The 27,609-nt window shown below is 35.2% G+C and overlaps 1 protein-coding gene and 1 non-coding gene across 3 annotated transcripts in view; one reads left to right on the plus strand and one right to left on the minus strand.

Moving 5' to 3' along the window:
* Positions 1-27,609, plus strand: part of CACNA2D1 (calcium voltage-gated channel auxiliary subunit alpha2delta 1) — a 537,856-nt gene that overhangs the window by 489,723 nt on the left and 20,524 nt on the right. For both annotated transcript variants that reach the window (XM_053553458.1, XM_053553459.1), the window contains 9 exons: positions 28-89; positions 6,530-6,606; positions 8,639-8,699; positions 16,770-16,867; positions 21,106-21,193; positions 22,231-22,293; positions 23,045-23,148; positions 24,023-24,109; positions 25,494-25,561. In XM_053553458.1, the coding sequence (XP_053409433.1) occupies positions 28-89; positions 6,530-6,606; positions 8,639-8,699; positions 16,770-16,867; positions 21,106-21,193; positions 22,231-22,293; positions 23,045-23,148; positions 24,023-24,109; positions 25,494-25,561 (708 nt within the window). The remainder of the gene's footprint in view (positions 1-27; positions 90-6,529; positions 6,607-8,638; positions 8,700-16,769; positions 16,868-21,105; positions 21,194-22,230; positions 22,294-23,044; positions 23,149-24,022; positions 24,110-25,493; positions 25,562-27,609) is intronic.
* Positions 18,756-18,863, minus strand: LOC128560561 (U6 spliceosomal RNA). The gene has a single exon (XR_008373055.1). It is a non-coding gene; the product is annotated as a U6 spliceosomal RNA (small nuclear RNA).

Raw genomic sequence — 27,609 nt, forward strand, 5'->3', positions numbered from 1 at the left:
CAATAACCATGTCAAACTTTTTTCTAGAGATATATTGACAAAGGAAATAGGACATATACGTGGACACCTGTCAATGGCACAGATTACAGGTAATGAGCTGTACTTTTCTGTGTACTGTGTAAAACAGTGCTCCATGTTGCTCTGGTTACAGGAGCCATTTTAAATGAATGAATATTAAGTCTTTGCATCTTCATATACTATTTTTATTATAATTTTCAATAGAAAATGTATTTCCTACATGAAAATATACTAGATAGTCTAATTTTCAGAAGAGAAAGGATAGAAGCTAACAATATAAAATTTAGAATTGAAAAAGTGATACATGTTTATATATTTAAATTAGAAATGTAGAAAAATTCCCATAATGCTGTATGGTGATCACTTCTCTGACTTTTTCTTGTAAGTGGTCATTTTTTCTTGTAAGTTGTCATTTAGTTTACACTACTTAACATTTAGGTTACAGGCTAGCCTAAAAAAAAAACAAACCGTATCTCATCATCATAGTATCTGGTATAAAATGCTTAGTTGATATAATTTGCTCCCATTGAATGGAAGTTCTATGACATCCTGATTTTTCCCATTGGTTGGATCTTTCAGAATTGGACAACCTGCCGCCCTGTCATCTTTTGCAAATCCTTTGTTCTTCCACACCTGTTGAGCGGTTCTTTCACTTTCTAGCTCTCTCTTCTAGGCACCACTTTCTGCATGATCCTGCTTCCCACACCCGTGTATTACTGAGGATAAGATGAGTATTCCTCGTTACTGATTCTCTTTTATTCTTACCTAAATCTCTCGTCTTTGAATCTCATCTCCCCACACCACTCCACCCTTTCAGTCCTTTTTCACAGTCATCTCCCCGTCATGCCTGTAAGGTGTGAGTTTCTGCTTCATTGTCACTCTCTCCTACACTCGCGTAGGTGGGCAAGTCACTGTTCTTCAATCTCCGACTTACCTACACTGGCACAAAGCAAAAGATAAATTATTTACTAAAATAATTTTCAAAGATATTTTTAAAAGCTCAAATTTTTTTTATTTGATTCTACAGACATAAAAATAGCACATTAAACTTCTATAAAATGTTTTAAATGCTTATTCTTAATTTCTGTGTTTTATGGGTGAGGAGCTGATAAAAGACACTTTGCAAATGTTCTAGGTCTGTGGACCACTCTTTATCTTTGACATTGTTGATTTTTCTGATCCCCTGACCTCTTTTCCTCTAATAATCTTGCTACCCCCTCTACCTTAGCCACCTACTCCAAAGTCATGTTTTTCGATTTTACAGGATCAAGTCTACAACTCCCTCATCATCTTCATTTGGTATTTGTGTATTAACTCCCAGATTTCCACGTTTTAGCTTTCTATCCCCTCTTGCTAAAGGCCAGACTCCAACAATCCTTGACTCAGTGGAGACGTGAAGTCCTCTCCTTCATTATTTCCTTTCTCTCCTGTGTCTTTGTGCCCATCCTTAGTCGAGATTCCACACCATCAACTCCCTTCATCATAGTTTTCAAAAATAGCCCCAGTTTGACAATATACCAATCCTGGTTAAATGCCAATTATTACCAACACCAGGCTGCACCCATGGGGCTAAAAGTGGTGAAGCAAATCCTCACGGGTTGACATATCTTCTCAAATTCATGTCCTCTTATCCTCACATGGGCCTCGTGATCTCTGTAATGCTGTCAGGTTAGGCTGATCACAGATGCCTTTCAGAGAAAACCCCCACAACTGGAGCACATAGCTACTTGCATCTGTATCTTCATCTTCTTTCTTTATTTCTATCCTCTGTGCAATAACAAAAATGATCTTTACGCTTGGGTAAAGGATTTCATTTGTCTACTCAGCCCCAGCCCCTAATAATATGCTGTCTCATTCAGAATAACAGCCAAAGTCGGTCATGGCCATCAGAGGCCTAAGCCACGTGACCTTCCTCACCGTTAGCTCTGTGAAGTTCTCTCCCACATTCTGCACTGATGCTCTCTCGTTAAGCTACGCTGTTGCCCCTTGCTGCACATCATAAACACTGGGGTCCTTGTGCCTCCGGGCTTCTGTACCTGAAATTACGTCCCCTAGGGTGGCTTTTCCTAGATAGGCACATGCTCATTCCTTCATCTCCTTTATATCTTAACTTTCCTATTTTTATCTCCAGAAAGGCTTTTTCCAACAATCCTGTTTAAACTACAAAGTGCCTCACCACTCTCCCTGTCTCCCTCTTCTATTATGTGTTCTCTATACCCCTATTATCACTCAGCATTGCAAGGACGTAATGTACATATGTAGAAATGTTATTTCCACCGATTATCATTTGTCTTCTCTTACTAGTAAGTTCTAAGAGGGCAGAGTATTTGCTGGCTTTATTTACTTCAGAATCACCAGCTCATCAGACAGTGGCATACAGTAGGCACTCTATCAATATTTACAGACTTGAAGAATTTCAATTTGAATCAATGGAAGATTTTTCAAATTGAAGAAATGTTTAATCTGTCTCATCCTATCAATTTCAAAGAATGGTGTGCCAAACTTCTATTGCAATATTCTAGTAGGAACTTTTTAACTGCACATTAATATGCAATTAGCCAGCTGCAGATTACCCACCGATTTCCTGTCTAATGACATCACACTAACTCTTCAGAAATGCGCAGAGCCTTTTCCGGTAGCCTACAGCCCTGGAGATTTCCCTAGAATGCAGTGTTGGTGTTGTGAGAACCTTCCTCCTTTTATGTTCCTGTGTGGCATGTAGACTAGATATTTTATGAAGAGGGAGCATGAACGTTAATGTCAGGGTACACTTCCTGTCAGTGCTCTTCACTTCTTCAGTGTCTGACAGACATTTGGACTTCTAGTGAAGCCCAAGAATGACTGTCTTAATTATTTCATTTTCATCTACTTATTCCCATCTCTAATTGCTGCCTAGGCATTTCTTTACACGTATACCATCCTCAGGTATATAAACAAGACGTACTTTTTCCTCCCTTTTCTTGGTTGTTGCCAACTTTCAATTTTCAGATCAGCTTGTGAAAAGGTGTGAAGACAGGACTCTAGGAGTCTAGGAGCCCCGTGTCTTTAACACATATTGACCAGTCACGACAGAGGACTCTAGGAGCCCTGTGTCTTTAACACGTTATTGATCAGTCACGAGCAGGGATAGTTTCTGCATAAAATTGCCCGTCAATATGTGTGAGGATATTAGAGGTGCTAAGCGATTCTATAAGCAGCCGAGAGATGAGGAGGGGATAAAGAATAAAATAAGTTGAATTTGGGACAACTGGGAATTGAGATGGGAAGAACGAATCAGGGAATAGCTGTTATTTTATCATTTTATTGACTGGAAATGTTAATACAGAAACTATCCATGTTACCAGGTAACTCGTGACTGGTCAACAATGTCAAGAAATGATTTTACAATAAAAGAAAGCATCCAGAGCACTTTGTGGAAATATGCTCCATACCTTTGTTGTTTAGATGAACAAATTCTCGGAAAAAATAATGGATCCTTTTTTGACCCTGGGTCAGGGTGACAGTTGGTTCTACTGCTGCTGTAAGGACGCTTTGGGGTATCTTAAATTCTCCTTAAACTCTGGTTGACTGTATTCATAATTTTCTCAAAACTCATCTTCTTTTCTTCACATACCCAGTGATATGAAAAAGTATGGGCAGAACAAGATTCTTTTTTCAAAATCTCAAGTTCATGTCGCTCCTTGTTGACCCAAACTGCAAACTCTTCTTTCATCCACAATAGTTTGCACTTCCAAGTCTAATAATCACGTCCTTCCTAGCCCAACCCATCTGCCCTATCCTTTCTGTCTCTTCCTTTACCCTACAGACCACTGCTCGTTGAAAAGGCCCACATCTGCATTTTCTTTTCACCAATTCCCTTCCCAAGTCGCCAACTTTTGGTGTGATTAGATCTTCTTCTATTGTAAATAGTTTCCCGAATTATTGTACAAATAAATTCTCAAAAATCAATTTAGAAAAAATAGCATATCTAAGTTGAAGGATGAAAGTGATAATATGTTTTTATGAGGTATAAAATATCACCCAATGTTGTCTGTCCTTTTAAGCTTTGATCCAGCTGAGGTACCATATTAATTATTTTAATAAAATACTTTCTCCTTTTTAGTGAAGAGTTTACTTTTATGAAGGTAAATGATTGAGTTGAAAATGTGTTGTATTCTATGTAACTTAGCAAACTATGTTTGAGTCACAAAAATATTACATAGGTTCTGCCACCCTTCTGGTGGCCACTTGCTTTATTTTATTAAACTTTAATGAGAAATGAAACAATCTTGGTCTATTGTTTTTATAAGGAGAAAAACAGCAAACATTGCATATCACAGCACCCTGGACTCAGAATGTTGGTAAAGATCTTATCTGGCTATATGTCGAACAAATAACCTGGCTTGAGATAGCAATAATTAAATTAGATATAACTACACTTTTCTATAGAATGGAATATAGCTATTAATAACAATCTAAGATTTGCAGGCCAACAAAATGTATGTTTGATATGCCGATTTGAAAACTTCTGTTTCTCATGGGTTTCCACACTATTTTTTGTAATGTCTGAAATGTAACCCTAGCTTATAGAGTGATACTGTAGTAGCTGTTACATGATACAATGTTATCAGTTTTAATTTGAAATTTCTTTTAGGAATAAGTGCTGATGGAGCAATAAAAATGTCCTAATTTCCCTTGAGAAGAATTTGTAGGAGACAGTCTTCAAATGCTCAGTAATTCTGTTCTACATTTTATAAATGGCAAGTGAATCATGAAAGGTCATCCTGCTGTAAGCCTGATGTGCTGCTTATTTTAATTTTAATCTCTGCCTCCACTTAAAGGAAGTTACCTATAAAATGAATGCAGAGATTTTCATTAAATCTAGATAACATTTTATTTCCCTGACCTTTTCCCATAAGGAAAGTCTATGAATTACTTAATGAAGGAGAAAGATTTGGGAATTGGAGGCAATAAGCATCTCCATTCATTTTGCTATCTTTACTGCGTAATTAAATTGTAGCAAATAAACCCTTGCTTTTTTCCCTCTTCATAAAATGCACTTTTAACATTTATATTCATAACCAGGAAAATCTGAACTTGTATATTCTATCCTATTCTATGTTATATATGAAAATAATTCATTGCAGTTTGGATATCCATCCCCAAAACTGGGTTTGCATGAAGCTTGAGTGATTTAAAAGATCTAAAAATGCCTCAAAATATTCAAAAGTCTATAAATGCACACGTCGTCCTGTGCATTACTAAAATTTGAACTAAATAGTAAAAGTGAACACTTAATGACTCAATTGGTCTCATTAAAGGAATTTCGCTTTTTTAAAGCAGTGCTGGGCATCTTAGAGATGTCATTATTAGTTACACTCATGGCTCACAAGTCTTCCTCTATATTCAAAGCACAGCAAAGGTCATTTGCAAGTGCACATTGGATATGGGATGATTAGTTACATCCCACATATGTACGTTAGTCAGCATGAGAATAGAATAATTACACACATACCATTGTGTTATTAGAAAGTGCATAATATTCCTACATCTTTTATCAATTCTAACATACCATATTTTTTATTGTCAGTTTCAAAGTGAGTAAGGTTGCCTGTCTGGCAGCTTTGATTTTGAATAGTCATTAAGGCAAGTTTTCACATCAAGCTTGTCAGACATACTCGGTGTCTAAAGCTTTGTGAATCTGGTCTACAATTTGCGCTGGAACTCTCCTCCAGTTTGGACATCCACCGTAAAACTAGAGTTACCCCAAGTCTCTCATAAACTACTAAGCTCAAGGTATATTTCCTGCCGTGCTTAATATCAATTTAGCAAATAATATGGAATATGCACAATAAATGACCTGGAAGACAATTCTATGATCTAGTTTCCTATTGGGTAAAAACTAATGGAATGAGCAGACAATATTTATTAGTGTTCCAAACATATCTGAATTGACCCAGAAGCACACACTCGAGAATATCCCCAAGAATTAGAGATTTAAAATAGTATTGAGCCCCTCAGAAGAGTATATTTCAGATGATTATATGTACTTTACAATAATGATAATAATAATCCATTTTTATTTTTTGATAGTTTCTGTTGGATATAAGCACCTTCACATTATATATAATACATTAAGGAGAAGGTGCCCAATGAGTGTGATGTGTTTACTTTGTCTAAACATACTCCTAATGTTCTTTTATTTTTACCACGATTCCAAGTATTTTAATGTAGTTCCTGGAAATACAGTAGGTGATCATGGCCTTCCTTCCTCAGCTATTCTATAGGTCCATTTAGTACCTTAGATTCTCTTCTGATTCCCTGCAATGAAGACAGCTGGACGGCTCTAGATGGCAAGACAGAAATTAAATACCCTATTTGCCGAATGTATTTTCATGTCAAAGTAATATGTCTTTTCCTTCCCGTGAGGAAGATCTTTGGATTTTCCCATGAATTTGAAGTGTGTTTTTTTTTTTTTTTTATGTTTCATTTTTGTTTGTTTGTGTTTATGCTTCTCTTGTTTCTGTTGCAGTTTGGCCTTGGTATTACCAACCTACAGTTTTTACTATATAAAAGCCAAAATAGAAGAGACAATAACTCAGGCCAGATGTAAGTACTGTGAAAGTGACTTCAGGGTCTATTTGTCATTTGCTAGTATCAGATGTTTAATTACGTCCAGATTTTGAAATACCCAAGGCTTATTATATATACATTTTAGTAGCTGTTACTACCAAATCTACAGCAATGATTCTAACCCATTCCAAACATGCAAGGAACAAGAAATATTCTACATGGATAGAATATGAGCAGGTACTCCAGTCTCACTGGCAGTCCCCACCACCCTCCCCTGCCTTGCTATGTGCTCAGAGAATCATTGCAGTGCTGTGTCCTCCATTGCTGTCTCGAAGGGTCTGCCTGCTGGAGCAGAATGTCTCATATGCTAATTAGCAGCATAATCTCTCCTCTCATAGCACCGTGCTAGTAGGGCTTTTCCGTTTTTCTTTTTGTTTTTGTTTTTTTTTTTGCATTTGGCCAGAATAATAGTGTGCTTCACATCGTCCACATCTTTTCCTTTCTTTGACTACATTAAATTGCACTGGTCTTTGGCTTTGGTTTGGCAATTAACTTCCTTTTCATAACTCAAATTAATGTCTCAGTAATGCAAATGGATTAGTGGGTTTTTTTTTTTGTTTGTTTCTGAGCATCATTTGGAATGTAGAGCAATTATTAACACTAGTGCATATTTCAAGTCATTGTTACTCTTTGTTTTGTTTTGGGGTAACTAGATTTTGTAAAGTAAAATGACCATCATATCATTTGCCGATTGCTCAGTTATTGGTAACAACCTAAAAATATTTTGTTAGGATGAAGCAAAAAGCAAAAAATACAAACACACAAATATATCTTTTATATCTGACCTTAAAGGAAATGATAGTTTCTTTCATTTCTCTGTCAGTTCTTTTTTGCTCTCCACAGGCCTGGTGTTCATAGTACAATGTACACAAGACATTTTTATTTCCACTTTTACCTGATAGATATGATGGTCCTTTAACAACCAGCCGATCTGCATGAGCTAGTTCTTCACTGTATAAATGAGGGGATAACTAGTGAGTCTTTGATGATTGGTAAATGCTTCTGTTTATAGGCTGACGTCATTGGTATCGCACCTGCATTAACCACTTTGCAAAACAGACCATTGAAACAACCGTAGTACAGAGAGGGAAATCCGTCATAGTATCTAGTAATAATGGATAGAACATACTTTCCCAGTCTTCAAACAAATATGTCTTTTTTTCCAGACTACAGCTGTACATAAATGAACCTTTGATCTATGCACAATATTTTTATTCAAGAAAGTCATTGAATAAAATATTGTTTGTGACCCCCTTTGCTTTACCCTCTTTTTTTTTTTGTTTCCCTGCTTTCTCTTTCTGATGGATTTTCACAGCAAAAAAGGGCAAAATGAAGGGCAAGTATTTTCTTGTTGCTCAATTTCTTTCTATTTAGTACACTTGACATCTTCACTGATATTTTCATTCCTATTGGGTATTATCCTTTGTGCTTCTCATTTGCTAAATTTTCCTCCATGGTCACTCAAATCTTAGCTGCAAAAAAGAAGGAAGGAATATGCTTGTGTTTTCAAATGCAGCCTGGCTGACATTCAAGTTTTTTCCTAGACTTAAAATCTTTTGGTTTTTTATTCTTCCACTTACTAATTCATACCTCATATGAAGAATGTTATTAACTCACTAAAGGCATTAATGACTTATTAAAATCTTTTTATTATAATATTGGTAAACTTTTTATATTAACATTTTCAATAAAATATTTCTGATATAGGGTTTGTATTAATAACCTTTAAGAAGCTATTTGGTTATGGTAGGGTTAGTACATGGGGAAATTATAGACATAATATTTTTTCTGATATTATTGCTATAATTTAAATTATAATTTCATTATTGCATTGGGAAGTGTTGAAGACCTTTATATTTATTGATGTGTTCCAATTTTAGGATGTGTAGTGTATTTTCAATTTTCCTTGCGGGTAATCTTTTAAATGTCTTCTTACTGCCCTAGAACTTTGACAGGTATGCTCTGAATTGCATATCTAATTATTTATCCTGTAACATTATCTTTGCAGATTCAGAAACCCTGAAGCCAGATAATTTTGAAGAATCTGGCTATACATTTATAGCACCGAGGTTGGTTTTGTTTTTCTTTTTTATATAACTTGTTATCAGTGGGTAGGAGGCCTTTGACGACAGTTCTGAACTGGACCGAAACTACTCTGTCACGTGATAAAACCAAAGGGAAAAATAATTTTAAAAATGAAGTAGAATCTCATCGATTTGTTCATTTACTTGTTCAAATTCTTACTGAGCAATTACCATGTAGTAAGCAATGTGCTGACTCAGGGACATGGCGGTGAGTAAGAGAGACATAGGCTTGGCTCGTGTGGAATGGTCGGTGCTTCCAACGATAGTGAAGAATTGTGTATTTGCACCTGTGAGTGCACATGTAGAAACACAAAAATGTGTATGTGCTTCACAGAGATAGGGACGTAAATATACATGGATATATACTAGAGTTTGGTAGAATGTTTTACCGTCATAAAGGATTTGTTGTTAATCTAACATAACAGAGGAAAACATATTTGTAATGATATTGCCTCAACTATTTTTTTAGATAATCATTATTTTTTCCTCCCCTTCACTTTTCTTTTAACTCTCATATAATCCCCCTTCCCTATACATCTTTTATTCCTATCTCTGTTTTTTTGTAATTATGTGAAGCTATCCCATAATCCAAGAGGGTTCTTTATTTTTATTTCTTTCCTCAAGTTTTGATTTCTGCTGTATAGTAGTCATATATAATATTCAAATTAACATAATTCCTATTAGTCTAGTCTTCTTTATTGAAAAACAAGAGCTACAGAAGCTTGGATTATTAACGTTTCGCTTTTAAGCAATTACTCCAGGAACCTAAAGAAAACTTATAAAAATTCTTCCTAATTATCTTTTATTTCTGCATAAGTAAATTTCTGAATTCTGTTTCTACTTGAAAAATAAAACTTTCTGAGAAATCTCTATTAACAAAGTGTATTTTTGGCTTTAGGAGTGACTCTACCTTTGGGAAGCTTCTTTTGTTTGAATTTGCGTTGAAGAGTTTGGCACTGCCGAGCATGCCTCCCTTCACACGCTTTGGATGACACACTCCTCCGATTTCTTACTGCTCCCTGGCTGCATATTCACAATCTCTCTCACTCTCACAATCACTGATCACGCACATGAGGAGGCTGCAAAGGGTGCTAGCCCAGGGCCTCGTCCTTTTTCATCTGAGGCTCTCGTCATACCACATACCAGCCATGTGCTCCCTGCCTACAGGTTGGGGTTACAGCTCCCAAATCTATGTGATGGCCCAAACCTCTAAAAACAAACAAACAAAAACATAAATGGATTATTGATGTTACATTATAGTATAGGATCAAATAGTCTATCTATTTCTAGATTTCATGTCCACCCTACATATTTTAAATGGGAGACATTCCTATTTCACAAAAACATTACAGGAATATTGCTTCAGTGTCCTGCAAATTCAGTATCTTGCAAATATTTGTCCCTTTTGGAAAGCTCTTTTTCCTGTGTTGCTTCAGTGAAGAAAATACCGTCCTCCCAATGTGCAATCTTGAGACCTTTATGTCCTTGCCCAGCCAGCCCTTTCCCTGTATCTAACTTCTGGCCAGTCACCAAGTCTGGCCATTTCTATCTTAGGACTATCCAGTACATCCTTCAGTGTCAGCTGCCTTTGCCCCAGCTAGGCCTCTGCCGTCTCTCACTGAAACTACTGCAGCTGCGTCCTAACTGATCTCCTCACTTTCCTATTTCCTCCTTATTTCCCAATCCTGTGTCTGTTCTGTAGCCAGAGAGTTTCTGAAATGCGAAAAAAAAAGTTATTTTTCTCATCTGCTAAGTACTAACCAGTGGATCTAAATAATCTTTAGGATAATCTGTGCTTTTATATCATAGTGTTCAAATGCTGTGTCACCAGGTCCTTGGGTGTCAAGGTGGCTCCCCATACTCAAAATGTGGGACCATCAAGTTGCGAGTTTTGCTGGAGCACAGTTGTCCCTGGCTGCTTTCATTAAACAGGCAAAATGGAGCAGTCGTGGCATAGACTTTACGGCCCCAGAGCTCACATCACTTAACACACAGCCTTTTAAGAAAAGGTTTCCCAACTCCTGCTCTGTATTCCAGCCACATTAATTTCTCCCAGTCCCTTAATACACTCTTTTTTTGTTTTGTTTTTTCTTTACCTTCTTTCTGCCACTAACTCCCTTTTCTCTTTTGGACTGTGTATATATACACACACACACACCCTACTTTCTCCCAAATTCCAACTTTGAAGCTCCTTGATCTGGGAATTTCTTTCCCATCTTCATTGGATTATGCATCCTACTGACTGCTGCACAGAATTCCATTGTTTCTCTTCCCAGAGCACCAGCCACAACTGTATACTTTATGTACTTTCTTCAAGAGAGCCACAACTGGGTCAATTTGACTTACCATTTAATATCCAATATCAAATCCATTGCTAGCACATAGCAGGTGCTAAGTAAGTATTTGGCAACTTGAGAAACTATAAATGTATAAAAAATATTTTTAAAATTCATGCCATTGGCTCGATGTCTGTATAGCACAGTGGTTACAGCACCAACCATATATACCCAGGCTGGAAGGTTCAAGCCCGGCCCAGGCCTGCTAAACAACAATGACAACTACAAAAACAGCAGCAAAAAAAAAATAGCTGGGCGTTGTGGTGGGCACCTGTAGTCCCAGCAACTTGGGAGGCTGAGGCAGGAGAATCGCTTAAGCCCAAGAGTTTGAGGTTGCTGTGAGCTGTGATGCCACAGAAATCTATGGAGGGCAAGAACAGCAGCAACAAAAAATGCATGCTATTATTATTAGTATTTTTTATTGTTGGGGATTCATTGAGGGTACAATAAGCCAGGTTACACTGATGGCATTTGTTAGGTAAAGTCCCTCTTGCAATCATGTCTTGCCCCAAAAGGTGTGGCACACATCAAAGCCCCACCCCCTCCCTCCTTCACTCTCTCTGCTCTTCCTTTCCCCACCCCTCCCTTTAATACCTTCACCCTAATAGAATTTATGGACACAATAACTTTGAGCAACTTTAAGTTACTTGAAGCTGTTCTGAGAAACTTTGGGTTACACAGAGTGTCCCACAGAATATTAACATAGCAAATATATAAGAAGAGATTGAAATTAATCTTCTTTGGAGGCAAGACTCACCTTCTCAAATCTGTGTTTTTCTCTGGTCATCTCTACCATTTATTAAGTCCAGACTACTGCAGATTAACTTTGTCAGCTTCACTATAAGACAAGGTTGAAAATAGGGTGACATCAGGCATTCACAGAGAGGATAATTCTCTCTCTCAGTTCCAAGGCCTAATTCATGGGCAATGGATTTTGTTTAGTCTAGCAGGTATTAGCTGTGGACTCAAGTCATAGTCCACATTCTTTTTTTTTTTTTTTTTTAGTTTGTTCACAGGTATGTGCAACCATCACAATTAATTTTTGAACATTTTCATTGCCATAAAGAGAAACCTCTTTTTTTGCCTCCCCATCTTCCTCCTCCCCCACCCCAGCCCTAAGCAACGTCTAATCCACTTTCGGTCTTGCTGGCTATGCTCATTCTGGACGTGTCATCTGAATGGAATCAGATGTGACTTTTTGCATCTGGCTTATTTTATTTAGCATAATATTTTCAGGGTTCATCCATGTTGTAGCATGTATCAGAACTTGTTTTATGGCTTAATAATATCAATACATCTCACTAGAAGATTGGAATTTGCCTATGTGTTCAGGGGAGGGGTAATACCAGAGAGGGGTGGGCCTGTAGCTTGTGGAACAAACCAGTGATTGTCTACCTTAACTGCTAGATATCAAACCCTTTACGTGCAAACTTACTGCTCAAAACCACTCTGTAACAAAGTAGTATTATTAACCCATTTCATGGATTAGGAAACAGTTTTAAAGATGTTAAATAAGATGAGATTTGAAACAACATCTGTGCTAATGTAGTTGGAATATGTAAATGTTAAGGGTGTTCGCAAAAGAACACCTGGTACATCTGAGTAAATTATTTGTGTCGGGAAGTCTTCCTGGAAGAAATTGACTCTGCAGTATGTGTTCAAAAAGTATAGGAAATAAAGTCAGAAAAGACAGAAATTTGTGAGGTATAGATCTGCAGTCAGATATTCTTCTTAGTCACTGTTATTGAACAATGTAATGAGCTCTAGAGCAAGACCACATTGGTCTGTTTCCTAGATCTTTGTTATCATGATTATGTTGCTTAAATTTTCTGTAATTTATTTATCTGCCAAATAATAATACCTATGTTATAGATTTCCTGTAAGCTTTGACTGAGATAATGCGTAGCTCCTAGTGAGAGATGAGCTCTAAGTATTAGTTATTATTTATAGTTTTAGGAGGAGAAATTAATAGTAGTAGTATGAGCATTACATGATAAAGGGCATCAAAAAGCAGTTATTTTAAAACATTTTTAAAAGAAAGCTTATAAATTTTAACTAGACTGTTTTTGTTAATTCCTAAATAGATTAAACTATTTGATCCTGATTAATAATCAGCATGTGTAGTAGCTTTAAATTCTGAAACTACTACAGAAGGGGAATGTTGAGAATCTAGACATGTGGAGCAGGATTCCTCCCTTCGGGAAGAATGCAAGGCTGGGCAATACCTCTAGTCTTAGTGCTTGGAAGGCCAAAGTGGAAGGATTGCTTGAGTTCAGGAGTTTGAGACCACTCTGAGCAAGTGTTAGACCTCATCTCTATAAAAAAATAGAAAAATTAGTTGGGCGTAGTGGCAGATAGTCCCAGGTACTTGGGAGGCTGAGGCAGGAGGATCACTTGAAGATCATCCTTATCACTGGAGAACTCTATGCACTAACACAGCATTCAGCATTCTCTCACATTTAAATTATTTCTACTTAACTTTTCCATCCCAATTCAAAACTTCTCTTATTCATAAATGAAACATTTCCAAGCTTTAACCATTAGTAAACATCAGAAGACAAATAATACCTTTAGATTACTTCAAAACTGAGCATAACCTGGGCAGCAAAAATTTAAAAACATGATATCAAAATTGGCTGCTCACAATCCTCAGGCCTTCTATGGGTAGAGGTCAAAGTTGGTTTTGGCTGGAAGTTTTCGGTCAATAAAAGTTCACAATGCAATGGCACATTTCAAATCTATTAAGAGAAGAGTATGAATGTCTGACCACAATAAACAAGTGAGGTAATTGTTACGTTAATCAGTTTGATGTAAAGCATTCTTCATTGCATTTCAGATCAGCACACTGTACCCCGTAAATGTACACAATTACGATTTAATTAAAAAATCCACAAAGTGAAAGTTCAAAGCACATTGTACAATTCGGATGTGTTCACTATGGATCTGGTGCGGGGGCTTCTCCTCAGCCTGGAGCCTTTGTTAGTTGGGTGCCTCTGGAGAAAACTTTTTACGTATTTAAATCTTAGTTTCTCATCTTTAAATTTTAAATACATTTTATTTATTTTTTTTTATTAAATCATAGCTGTGTACATCAATATGATCATGGGGCACCATACACTTGGTTCATAGAATATTTGACACATTTTCATCTCATTAGTTGACATAGCCCTCCTGGCATTTTCTTAGTTACTTTGCCAAGACATTCACATTCCACATTTGCCAAGGCTCACATGTACCCTTGTAAGATGCACCACAGGTGTGATCCTTTTTTTGATAGTGTTGTTTTTAGATTAAATGAACAAAGATAGGTGTGGTATTTTAAAAATGGTTTTGTTAAGAATTATTTGTGATATTTTCTTCAGTCCTAAAATCTTCCTGTCGGCTGCTAATCCTGTGAGTTCATAATTCAACATATTTGGCTTTTGATTCTTAGACTCATGTTATTTCTAAAATTATATAGCATTACAGGGGGAAAGCCAAATATAGCTCTGTGAAGAACTAAGTGAGTCTGTTGTGTAAACTTTTTAGACCTTGCCTGTAAGCTAAATTTGGTCATGAACTGAAAACTTTGTGTTTTTGAAATCTGACAGTCTGTTTCTCATTACGCTTTGAGGCTTTGTGTTTAGGTCATGGCTTTGCATATGAAAATTTTTACTATTTAATTGTATTTTGTCTTGAATATTTGTTCAGCCTGTCAGTTGTCTTAACTTAGTTATTTTGATTGTGAGCTTCTTTTCTTTAAATTGCCTTATATTTATTCTGAATTTCTAAAACACCAAGGCTTGAAGTACTCAGTGTAAGGTTTGCAGAACCCTGAAGAGTCCAGAGACTCTTTCCGGAGATCTAGAGGGTCAAAGCTGTTTTCCTAACAACAGCAAATGCTGTTTGTTTTTATTTTTTTTTCTTTGTATTCATTCAAGTTTGCAGTCACTGACAGACAAAAGCAATGGTAGGCTGGTAAGCTTAGCATGAACCAAGCACTAAGACACTGGTAGCCATTGCAATCTTCACTGCTAGGCCCCACATGAGGGAAAAGGCAGTTGATTGAAACAGTAAGAATTATTAATGTGGGCGGCGCCTGTGGCTCAGTGAGTAGGGCGCCGGCCCCATATGCCGAGGGTGGCGGGTTCAAACCCAGCCCCGGCCAAACTGCAACAAAAAAATAGCCGGGCGTTGTGGCGGGCGCCTGTAGTCCCAGCTGCTCGGGAGGCTGAGGCAAGAGAATCGCGTAAGCCCAAGAGTTAGAGGTTGCTGTGAGCCGTGTGACGCCACGGCACTCTACCCAAGGGCGGTACAGTGAGACTCTGTCTCTACAAAAAAAAAAAAAAAAAAAGAATTATTAATGTTAGTGAAGCTTTCTCCTTGAATATGTCTTTTTTTTTTTTTTTTGAGACACAGTTTGGCTTTGTTGCTTTCTGTAGAGTGCTGTGTAATCACAGCTCACAGCAACCTCAAACTCTTGGACTTAAGCAATTCTCTTGCCTCAGTGTCCCAAGTAGCTGGGACTACAGGCGCCTGCCACAATGCCCAGCTACTTTTAGAGATGAGGTCTTGCTCTGGCTCATGCTTGTCTTGAACCTGTGAGCTCAGGTAATCTGTCCGCCTCAGCCTCCCAGGGTACTAGGATTACAGGTGTGAGCCACCACACCTGGCCTCCTGAGTATGTCTTTTAATGTCATGTGTAATAAAACTTTAAGTGCTAACACATTGCAGAATAACTTAAATATCTCAAAGAAAAGTACTTGTGTGATTGAGCTGAGAGCTGAACTAGGTATTTTGCTTTTTTTGAAATGAGATATTTCATTTGAAAGAACAAGCGAACTCATTCTGATGAACTATGGTTTCTCAGATTTGGGTATTTAACATTTTTCTCAAAAATGAATTTTTGTTTTTTTTTTACTTTGAAGGAAACAGCTGAGAGTATTTTTTACCAAAACAAAATCTGAGCTTTGAAAGAAAAATTAGAATCTTGGGAAGGTTGTTTATACTACTGTGAGCATGGCAGCTTCCCAATAATTGCAGGCTTATCTGATGAAGTCAGCAGAGAGATTGATGAATGTAACTTTTTAATATCAGACAATAAATTGTGTCATCGTTTTGAAGTTTTATATAACTCCTGTTTTCCAAATAAATTGATAATGATACAAAATCATGGATACTTAGAGGATTCATTCAAAATGTGAGACAGAATATTGAATTGATGTAACAGACTACAAAAAGTTTATTAACATTCTCAATAAATTCCAAATAATCAAGTTTGAGTATATTATCAAAATATCTGAAAAAGGACATACTTTTTTTTAATGTACCAAACAAAATCTTGCAATCATTGAATGCAGAAGTATACTTGTTTTCTATTGAGTCAGAAATTAAACGTTGTTGCAAGTATGTAAAATAATGACACTTTTCCCTTGTTTAAATACAGTGATTTCTCATAAAAATATGTTAACATTTAATAAGCATTTTAAAATAAATGTTTTAAGATTTCTATTTTAATTTTTATATGAGAAATGCAATGATACAAGTATTAAAACAAAATGTAAAATATTTCAAGTACATATGGTCCAGGAGCTGACTTTTTAATATGCATCTTTAATCCTCATCACTTACTGACAGAATATCATTCAATATATAGAGCAAAAGTCATATAGCTAATAAAAGTGTTTTCACTACTAATTTTGATTTTAATGTCTAATATTCCCAAATACCTCTTTTTCAGAGATTACTGCAGTGATCTTAAAATATCAGATAATAACACTGAATTTCTTTTGAATTTCAATGAGTTCATTGATAGAAAAACTCCCAACAACCCATCCTGTAAGTATGCATTAATTTGCAATAATTGTTTCAGTGTAGTTATATTTAAAGTGATCAAATCTTGATTCATGTTACATTATATGTATGATAATCATATTTATTTGTTGGTGTCCTGGTTTATTTATTTACTTAATGGATTTCTATTTGTAAAATTTTACGTATTAAAGAAATATCATTTCATTATTAAGAGAAATCAAATTTTCAAAGCAAAGTAATAGAGACTTGCAAATGGTTAAAATGTAAATACAGTATGCTCACCAGAGTTCCTGTCAAATTTAGGAATTTTAATTTTAAATGATAGTTTAAGACTTTTCCATTGCATTGCTCCTGTTACATACAGGAAAACATATAACTCATTTTGATAAATTTATTTATATCCTTCAATTTGCATGATGAGTTTTAATATGGGTAAAATAAAAAATAAAGTATAGGGCTGTGTCTGTGACCCAAGGAGTAGTGCGCCAGCCCCATATACCGGAGGTGGTGGGTTCAAACCCGGCCCCAGCCAAAAATTGCAAAAAAAAAAAAGTATACATTGGCTTTCTTTCTTCCTGACGTTCTATTTTAGTCACAGTTAACTTCATGGTTTAAAAATAATATGCTTCTATAATTTCTCATTTCCCTTTTTATGAAGTTAGACAGCTTGAAGTAGATAACAGGGATTTTAAGAATGAGTTTTTAACCATTATAGTTGTTGTTCATAAATTTGTATCATTGATACTATGAGATTTCATAGAGATTTATAGATTCTTGGCTTTTAAAACATTTAAAACTCAACTATTTTTTTTTTTCTAAAAAATGCCTTATTTTATAAAAGTGCTATCAGGAACAAATGCAGCACAAGTAGGAAATAAGAAAGGAAAGTGAAATTAATGGCAGAACTAACTTACTAAATATAATTTGAAAAAAGAATAACCACTTAATTGTCTTTTTTGTTCTTTCTTCTCTCTTTACACTTTGTTCTCCATTCCATCCCTTTCTCTTTCTCTGTGTCTTTTTCTCTCCCATAAACACCTTCCTTTTTTAAATTTTAAATAAGTATTTCTCTTTCTCTCAGGAGAGCTAAAAAATGAAAAACCCTTTGTCATAAAGCTGTCTCTTAAATTTCAACGTATCACTATGTGGAGAAATACCTTCCTAGCACCTCCACTTGAGCACGTACTAGCTAGTGACTTCAAAGTGCCGCTCTGAAACCTGTCACAGGCATCTGAAGTCTACACTGATCTGGCCTAAACATGAGGATTTCAAACCAATCAACTCAACGTGAGCTCAATGGGGCTGACTTAGAGCCTTCTAAATGTTCTTGGTTTTTTTCTTCTTAATTGTTGGAGATTTGTTGAGGGTACAAAGAGCCAGTTTACATTGACTGCTTGCATCAGATAAAGACCCTCCTATTATAGTGTTCTGCCCCAAAAGGTGTGCCACCCCCAGTGACGGCCCCGCACCCTCCCTCCTTCCCTTTCTCTGTTCTCCCCACCCCATGTGCTAGGTCATTAATGGCTCTTATATGAGAATTGAGTACATAGGATTCTTGTTTCTCCATTCTTGTTATGCTTTGCTAAGAATAATGTATTCCACTTCCATCCAGGTTAATACAAAAAATGTAAAATCTCCATCTTTTTTAGTGGCCGAATAGTATTCCATGGTATACATATACCACAGCTTGTTAATCCATTCCTGGGTTGGTGGGCATTTAGGCTGTTTCCACATTTTGGCGATTATAAGTTGAGCAGCGATAAACAGTCTGGTGCAAGTGTCCTTATGGTAAAAGAATTTTTTCCCTTCTGGGTACATGCCCAGTAATGGGATTGCAGGATCAAATGGGAGGTCTAGTTTGAGTTCTTTGAGGGTTCTCCATACTGCCTTCCAAAAAGTCCCTCCAGCAGTGAAAAATATGGCACACTTCACGAATTTGCATGTCATCAGTTTGCACAGGGGCCATTAATCTTCTCTGTATCATTCCAATTTTAGTGTCTGTGCTGCCAGGGTGATGCATACATACATGTACTTTTCTGGCATTGTTATTTTCTATTATTAAATAATAGGAACTCCCAAGAGAGCACTGAATTGATAAGATCGTTGCATTTTTTTTTTTAAACTGGATATCGAAATTATTTAACACACTCATATTCCTTGCAAGGATGAGTTTAGCATAAATGCCTATCTTGACATATATAATAAATCTTCAGATCACAATGAAAATCATAATCATTCTTTTTCTTTTTCACTGCTTTATTTCCTGGAGAAATGTGGAATCTGTCAGTATAGTCTGTACTGCTGTTGTCTCTTCTTCAGTCTCTCCTTTCATTTCACCTTGTCTTACATGCCTCCTCCATAATCCAGGAGGAATTGTTTGAATTGATTATATACCGTATGAAAAATTGAGAATTTATAACATTTTTAATTATAAAGCTAACTAATGCCCATAAAAAGTTCTTTATATTTTCCTATAACAATATTATACATTGTATTATGGATTTTTTTCTCATTTATATCTTTAATGTTCATAAATAAAATCCATCTTCAAAGTAGGTATCAGTGATTGAAAGTTGTAATCTAAGTAGTTTTTTAAAGGGTGTAGTCAAGTTTAATTTTGGTTGGTGAAAGTACTTAGCTCCTGAGTGACATTATAATTCTCTAATTACCTAATCTTTAATATATTAAATTTCCTCAATATTTATGATATACAGTGGCTGTCTTCTCCACATCCCCCCAATTCTTTACTTAATATTTCAGAAATACTGGCGGGGGTGCATGTGGGTATGTAAAGTGGTAAAGGTTAATACTAATTATCTGTTTATTCTATGTAGCCAGCTGCATGGAATAAATTTCAGGACATGTTTTAGGCTTGGAACATAATGAATATATGAATGAAATTATATGTTTACTTGCAACCTTGATTCATACTGTAAATTCTAGTCTTATTTATTTTGTTTTAACTAAAAGGATTGGAGATCATTAAAATATATCACTTACTTTCCAAATGGACTGTTTTAAAAAATGGTTTCTAAAATAATATAGTTAAAAGGACAGTTCAAAGAATGACTTGAAATATATTTCAAAATTTGTATTAAGTTTACCCTTTAATCCCAGGTAAAGGACACATTCAATTAAAATGTTTAAAACTAATGAAAATGTTTTGAGCTTATCTTCTCCGACCTTCCACCTACTCTACTACTTAGTAAGCTAACGAAGGCCGTATGTTATTTATCTGAAAAAAAAAAAAATGAAATTTTATCATAAATGTGAAATCTCACAGGGTACCTCCATGTTACTTCAGAGCTTCGTGGGTTTAGAGTGGAGGAGTCAGGAGTTAGGGAAGGCGGCAAAGTTTTTCATTTAAGAATGTACATTAATTGACCTTTGATCTTCATCATCTATTTCCCCAATTATCTTTTAACTTGGGCTTGTGCACTTCAGATATTTCAGAAATGATAACCCAAAGCCTGTGTTTTCTGAACAATGTCAGTAGATTTCAAAACCAATTCTGGAACAGTGCTGGTCTGTTACAGATATTCTATTCTTGCCACTCTAATGTGGCACTGAATTTTTCAAAAAACTTAAATTTACTTCAAGATTATCTAAAGCTCTGATATTTGGCCTGCAGGAGAACTAAATTTGTCATACTCGAGTCACATCTGACCCCTTCAATCACAGGAGGTGCTCAAAGTGACTTATATTCATCTTCTGTTATTGGCAAATATTGAGCATTATAATTTTAATACAATAGTTTTTTTCTTAAAATGTGCAAACATTTTAGGGTGGCGCCTGTAGCTCAAGGAGTAGGGCGCCGGTCCCATATGCCAGAGGTGGTGGGTTCAAACCCAGCCCCGGTCAAAAACCACAAAAAAAAAAAAAAAAAAAGAAAATGTGCAAACATTTTTGGCACCCTCTGTATATATAACTGTCCATGAAATTACAATGGTTTGAAATCACCCTACCAAGTTACAGAAAGAAATAAAAACAGAAAGGGCAAACTATTTGGGGTAATTTTTGGTAAACTTTAATTTGCCTCTTTTCTAATTGGCTTATGCACTATCAAATTCAGTCCGTATCCTTAAAAATGTGAGGCAGGATGAACAATATACAAAACACAGAACATGAATATGGAAAATAGTTTTAAATTCATAGAAATATTATCCACTGTAAATGGCTTTTGGAACTAGGAAGTATTTTTTGCTTCTCTTCATAATTTAAAAACTGTGGGTGTAATTGAGGATATCCTTTTTCTCTGTTAGGTAACACAGATTTGATTAATAGAATCTTGCTGGATGCAGGCTTTACAAACGAACTCGTCCAAAATTACTGGAGTAAGCAGAAAAATATGTAAGTATTTGTTCTTATTAATAAAAATATATATCCTACATTTTAGTTTAGCTTCTCCCTGGGACATTTTTGGATAGTGGATCTCATAATTTAAAGTTTATTATTTATCTTTAATAATTTCTCAAGAAAATCATTTTGTAAGAGTTGACAGCTTGAATTTTCAGTTGTGTGGGTATTTCAATACTAACACCAACAATTACTCAGCTTTATACATATACACATGTCAGTGGAAATAAACTAAATTAAACAGACATGCTTGCGTGTTTGTGGTAAAATAGGATTTTTAGTGAATGTATAGTTGGCCTTCTAATAGCGCTATCATGTATCCAATTAGGAAATTCAGACATCTGAGTATGATTCTTATTAATAATCTCTTCTCCACCTCTTTTCCAATCACTAAATGCTAAATATTTTTCCTCACAATATTTTCCTCTCTTCTTCTTAATCATGGTCCTAATATTCCATTTCTAAGCAGTTACAACAACTGATTTTTATGCCTTCAGTGGTTTCCATTCCTCTACCCACAGCTTCCATTCTGTTCTCCATACAATTCATATTTGCCAGTGTTCTACAATTCGTTCTAATTTCAAGGTATAGGTCAAGATTCCTAGTATGCAATTCAAAATAATTTGTGAACTGACCATTCTAAAGAAACTTGTACTTGAACTTGAGTTCCTATTTCCCTCTTTCCCCTTCTGCTTTTATTACACCGAACACCAGCAGTCTTCACCAGCTTTCCGTCATCCATTTTGCTGTATATGCGATGGCTTCTTTGTTATCCTGTCAACTTTACTCCATCTTCAAAATGCAGCTCTGTCATTATTTCCTAGGAGAGACCTTCCTTCAGCATCCTCCCTTAAGTACTTAGTTCATAGATACTTCAAGTATTAAAACATACTTGTGCTTCTATTGATACATTTGCTTTGGCTTTCTTTATTTTAAGAACTTTTTTATTTCATTCCTTATTACCAACACCTAACTTAGTATTTTAGAGTTAAGTTTAATAAAACATTTCTTTCTTTTGTCTTCTATTCCAGCAAAGGAGTAAAAGCAAGATTTGTTGTGACTGATGGTGGGATTACCAGAGTTTATCCTAAAGAGTGAGTTTAAATAACATCTGTAGGGTGGTGCCTGTGGCTCAAAGGACTAGGGCGCCGGCCCCCTATGCCAAGGTGGTGGGTTCAAACCCAGCCTTGGCAAAAAAAAAAAAGAAAGAAATAACATCTGTAAAAGTATATTACACAACCATGCTAAGGATCTCTACATTACTGTATAAATAAGCCATTCTTCAGAGAAATTGATCATCATTGATTGATTAAATTAGAGTCATTGCTTAAAGTATTTGCATTACTAAAATATCCCATTTCTCTGAAAATATAAAGGTCTTCAATGATTGTTATTGTTTGTCATGTATATTTACTACAAGACTCAAGAAGTGTTTAATCAGATTTTTCTCTTTGTAAACACAAGCTATATTAATGTAGTGATTATAGCCTATTAGCAATATGTGTTGCACAACATTATTCTTTGATGCATCTTATCTTTGTGTGTGAAGCACGCTGAGTAGACAACACCAGGCTTACTACTATTAATTGATCTATTAACTTACTTGTCCATATTACCTGACTAGTTAACAGCAGAGTAAAACTAAAAGTCAACTTTTTCTGACTCTTAATGTAATTCTATGTTGATATATTTCTCAGTAGTGAGTGTCAGTTACACTGTCAATTACCACTGACTTCCTCAGACATACCTGAGATGTAGCGCTGTAATGCCTACCATGTGTCCAAAGAGAAAAATAGGTTATCAAGTAGATTAAAGAATATAAATGATGAGCTCTTTCCTCTGTAGAGCCGGAGAAAATTGGCAAGAAAACCCAGAGACATATGAGGACAGCTTCTATAAAAGGAGCCTAGATAATGATAACTATGTTTTCACTGCTCCCTACTTTAACAGTAAGTATTGCTTTGGAATTCAGCTTTATTCAAAATAAATTATTGCAACTATCTGCTTTCCCCCAAATCCCTGTATTTTATATCAACTGCTCAGAATAGTTGTTATCAAGAGTAGAGTATACGTAAGGCATTAGAAAAATGGAAAAGAAACATCCATTAGTTAAAGAGGTAAAATGCATATGTACCCCACAGACATCCAATAATTTAGAGATAGTGTTATCTAGCAGACATGTATAATAAATAGAAGCACATGTGTATAATCCCTCATCATACAACTGAAAATATATTGAATAATGTTTATTGGATTAGAGTGAAGTAAATTGATTAATTACATTTTATCACCCTTAATTATATGATATGTGCGATACTTGTAAACATTAATATCTCATCTTTAAAAATATTTAATTGATTATTTCCCCCAGAAATTTCTAATTTAATCCTTTGACATTGTCAAGCATAGGTATTATTTACACCTCTTTCTACTAATGAGAAAACTGAAGTTCAGAGAATTTTAGACTTTTTTCAGGGACATATATATCTTATAACCAACAAAATCAATATTATAATCTAAGATTAATCTTTCTATTTTAATTCAGCAGCCTCCTCAATATTTTAGCAAATGTTCTGAAGTAGAGATTTGGCACATATTCATAATATTGTGGACATAGATACAGCAAACTAATTAATGTTCCTAAATCAATTAATACAAACCAATTCTTGGACATTCCAGTTAGCCTGGTATACATATAAAGGAAGAAGAGAGGAAGGAGAGAACACACCTTTTTACAAAAACACTATCCATCTATGTCTATTGTAATAAATTCAATTGTATTATTTGATTTATCCAGATAGTTTTTTTTCTCATTTCTTTTAGAAAGTGGACCTGGTGCCTATGAATCTGGCATTATGGTAAGCAAAGCTGTAGAAATATATATCCAAGGGAAACTTCTTAAACCTGCAGGTAAGCATACATATTATGTACATAACCACATCCATAATTAAATGTGACCTCACATTTGCATTATAAACAGGTAATATATATCAGGAAGATCATCAGAAAGCCTCAAACAACATAAAATCAAAGACAAGCAAATAAAATGCAATTAGTAATCTATGGCATTGGAGAACAAAATTAATATTATTAATACAAGGACAAGCAAATAAAATGCAATTAGTAATCTATGGCATTGGAGAACGAAATTAATACCAAAATTAAACGTGACCTCACATTTGTATTATAAACAGGAAATGTACATCAGGAAGATCATCAGAAAGCCGCAAACAACATAAAATCAAAGACAAGCAAATAAAATGCAATTAGTAATCTATGGCATTGGAGAACAAAATTAATAATTTTTAAAGAGTGGGTATTTTATTCAATGCTGACCCAAATTTAAGGAATTAATTTAGTGTGCTATATCAAAATTTTAAATGGTGCATAGATACAACAATCTCACTCTGGAATTCCCTGCTACTTTCAAATACGTACAAAATATCCAAGGATGTGCATACTCATAATAATTAAACGTGACAAGTTAAGTGTCCTTCACTGGAGGAAAAGAAGAATTATGGCATACCCATTGAGACTAGTGTATGTTTTTGTAAAAGAATTATATGGGTATCTATTAAAATCTGTTGGTCAAATACATAGAAGAATAAACTTTTGATAAAATAATCAAGACCCCAAAACACATAATGAAAGTGGACTGGAGTGGGTGAAAACAATAAAATAAAAACTATATCAGTTTATTTTGTTGTATGTTTCAGTATTGTGTGAAGTTTTAAGAATGCATATAGTAGAGGGGCCAGATGGACAAAGTAGAGAGATTGCCTTTCTGCCCCTGCGGGCCGTTCTCCCCATCAGTGTTCTGCTACCTCCCTCTCATTCACTCCCTAACTCATGCATCTGTCCCTTCATTCACACAGTTGGTCATCCATTCACCCCCATCTCCTAATCACTCACCTGCCTACTCATCCATTCATCTGCTCACTCTTTCAGCAAGTATTTCTGAAGCGCCTACAGCATGCAGTAGTGAAGTTCAGGAAGGCTCTTAAAATATGCCTTTTGAATACTTCATGGTTTACTTTTGTTTAATATATTAGTTAATTTACCAGGTTTCAGCTATTGAATAAACTATTTTGTGAATATGAATTTCAATTTTTGTAATAGCTTAAGAGCTTATTAGCATTACTTCTTACTGAAGACCACAGAAAAACATCTTTAAATAAATACTGTATTCAATTGAACATTTATTTGCTCTTGAATTAATTACCTGAATTGTCATATAGCAGAGACTGTCTTATAGCCAGTATGCCTTTAAATTAATTCAGTTTTTTCTTTTCAGTTGTTGGAATTAAAATTGATGTAAATTCCTGGATAGAGAATTTCACCAAAACCACAACCAGGGATCCGGTAAGATAAGTTTTAAAAATTCTTATGCTACACTTTATACTCTCAAAATTCAATATGCAAAAAAATAAATCTTTATAGTGACAAAATAAATTCTCAGTGATACTACATTAAAAAATATTAATTCCTATTATGTTCAAAGTTTTTTGCTTAGTCAATTAATAAATAATAAAAATAAAAATTATTTCAAGGTTAATAATATAAAATGCTAGTTTGGATATCTATGGATTGAAATTTTCCATTTTAAGTTAAAAATAATCTTTTTTAATGGGTATGCTATTTAATTTTATTTTTATATTAGACAAATTATTTGAAAAGAATTTTTTAATTTCAAAATATTAAGTGGGTACAAATATTTTTGCTCATATGGCTTGTTTTGTAATGTTTGATTCCTGACTAAGGGTGTGCCCATTGCCCAAATAGTGTTCATTATAAGGAACTGTGTTCATTATACACAGTCAGTACGTTTTTGTCCTTCCCTTCTCCCCTGTTCTCCACTACTTGGTTTCCATTGGGTTTTACTTCCCTCTGCGCACATGTGTCCTCATCAGTTAGTTACAATTAATTAGTGAGTACATGTATATTTGTTTACTTGGGATACTTCACTTTCAGGAATAGTCTCCAGTTCCTTCCAAATTGCAGCAAAGGGAATTAATTCATCCTTTTCTATGGCTGCTGAGTAGTACTCCATGGTATACATATACTACATTTTAAAAATTTACTCATGAATTGATAGGCACGTGGGTGGATTCCACATCTTTGCAATAGTGAATTGTGCTGCAATAAACATTTGAGTGCAGGTTGTCTTTTGAATAGAAAGACCCGTTTTCCTTTGGGTGGATAACCAGGAGTGGGATTGCTGCTTTAAATACCAGATCTACGATTAGTTCTTTGAGGACTCTCCATTCTATTTTCATAGAGGTTGAACTAATTTGCAGTCCCACCAACAGTGTGTAAGTGTCCTTTCTCTCTGCATCCATGCCAGCATCTGTTATTTTGGGACTTTTTAAGCTAAACCATTCTAATAGGAGATAGGTGATATCTCATATTTTTAATTTGCATTTCCCTGATAATGAGTGATATCGAGCATATTTTCATGTGCTTGTTGACCATTTGTCTGTCTTCTTTGTAGAAAGCTTCTGTCCACCTTTTAATGGGATTGTATTTTTTTCTTGCTCATTTGCTTATATTCTTTATAGATGATTATTATTAGCCCTTTATCAGATTTACAGCTTGAACATGTCTTCTGTCCTTCAAGAGGTTGTTTGTTTGCTCTATTATTTCCTTAGCTGTGCAGAAGCTTTTTAATTTAATCAAGACTTATTTATTTATTTATTATTGTTGTTGCTGTGTTTGCCTTGGGGGACTTTTTCAAAAATTCTTCACCAATTCTTCACCTTGCCTGGGATCTAGAAGGTTTTCTCCATATGTTCCTCTAGAATTGTTATGATTTCTTGCCTGACATTTAAGTCTTTTAATTTTTGTGAGTAGTGTCCTGTTTCATTCTTCTGCATATGGCTATCCAGTTTTCTCAGCACCATTTATTGAAGAGGGCTTCTTTTCTCCAGTGTACATGTATATTGTTTCCTTGTCAAAGATCAGTTGGTTGTATGTGGATGGTGTTATATCTGGATTCTCGGTTCTGCTTCCTTGGTCTGTGAATCTATTTTATACCAATACCAACCATATGGTTTTGGTTACTTTAGCTTTGTAATGTAGTTTATGTCTGGTAACGTGATCCCTCCACATTTGTTCTTTAAACTTAGGATTGCTTTGGCTACCTGGGCTCTTTTATGGGTCCAAATGAAGAATAGAATTTTTTTTTCTAAGTCTGTTAATTATGATGTACATATTTGGATGGGGAATGCACTGAATTTGTAAATCACTTGGGGGTAGTTTGGACCTTTTAAAAATGTTGATTCTGTCTATCCATGAGGATATGGTTTTCCACTTGTTTGGTTCCTCTGCAATTTCCTTCCTCAGTGTTCCATAGTTCTCATTATAAGGATCTTTCCCCCTTTCTTTGTAGCTATTATGAACAGTATTGAGTT

The sequence above is a fragment of the Nycticebus coucang genome, chromosome 11, assembly GCF_027406575.1.
Source record: "Nycticebus coucang isolate mNycCou1 chromosome 11, mNycCou1.pri, whole genome shotgun sequence".
Classification (NCBI taxonomy): Eukaryota; Metazoa; Chordata; class Mammalia; order Primates; family Lorisidae; genus Nycticebus; species Nycticebus coucang.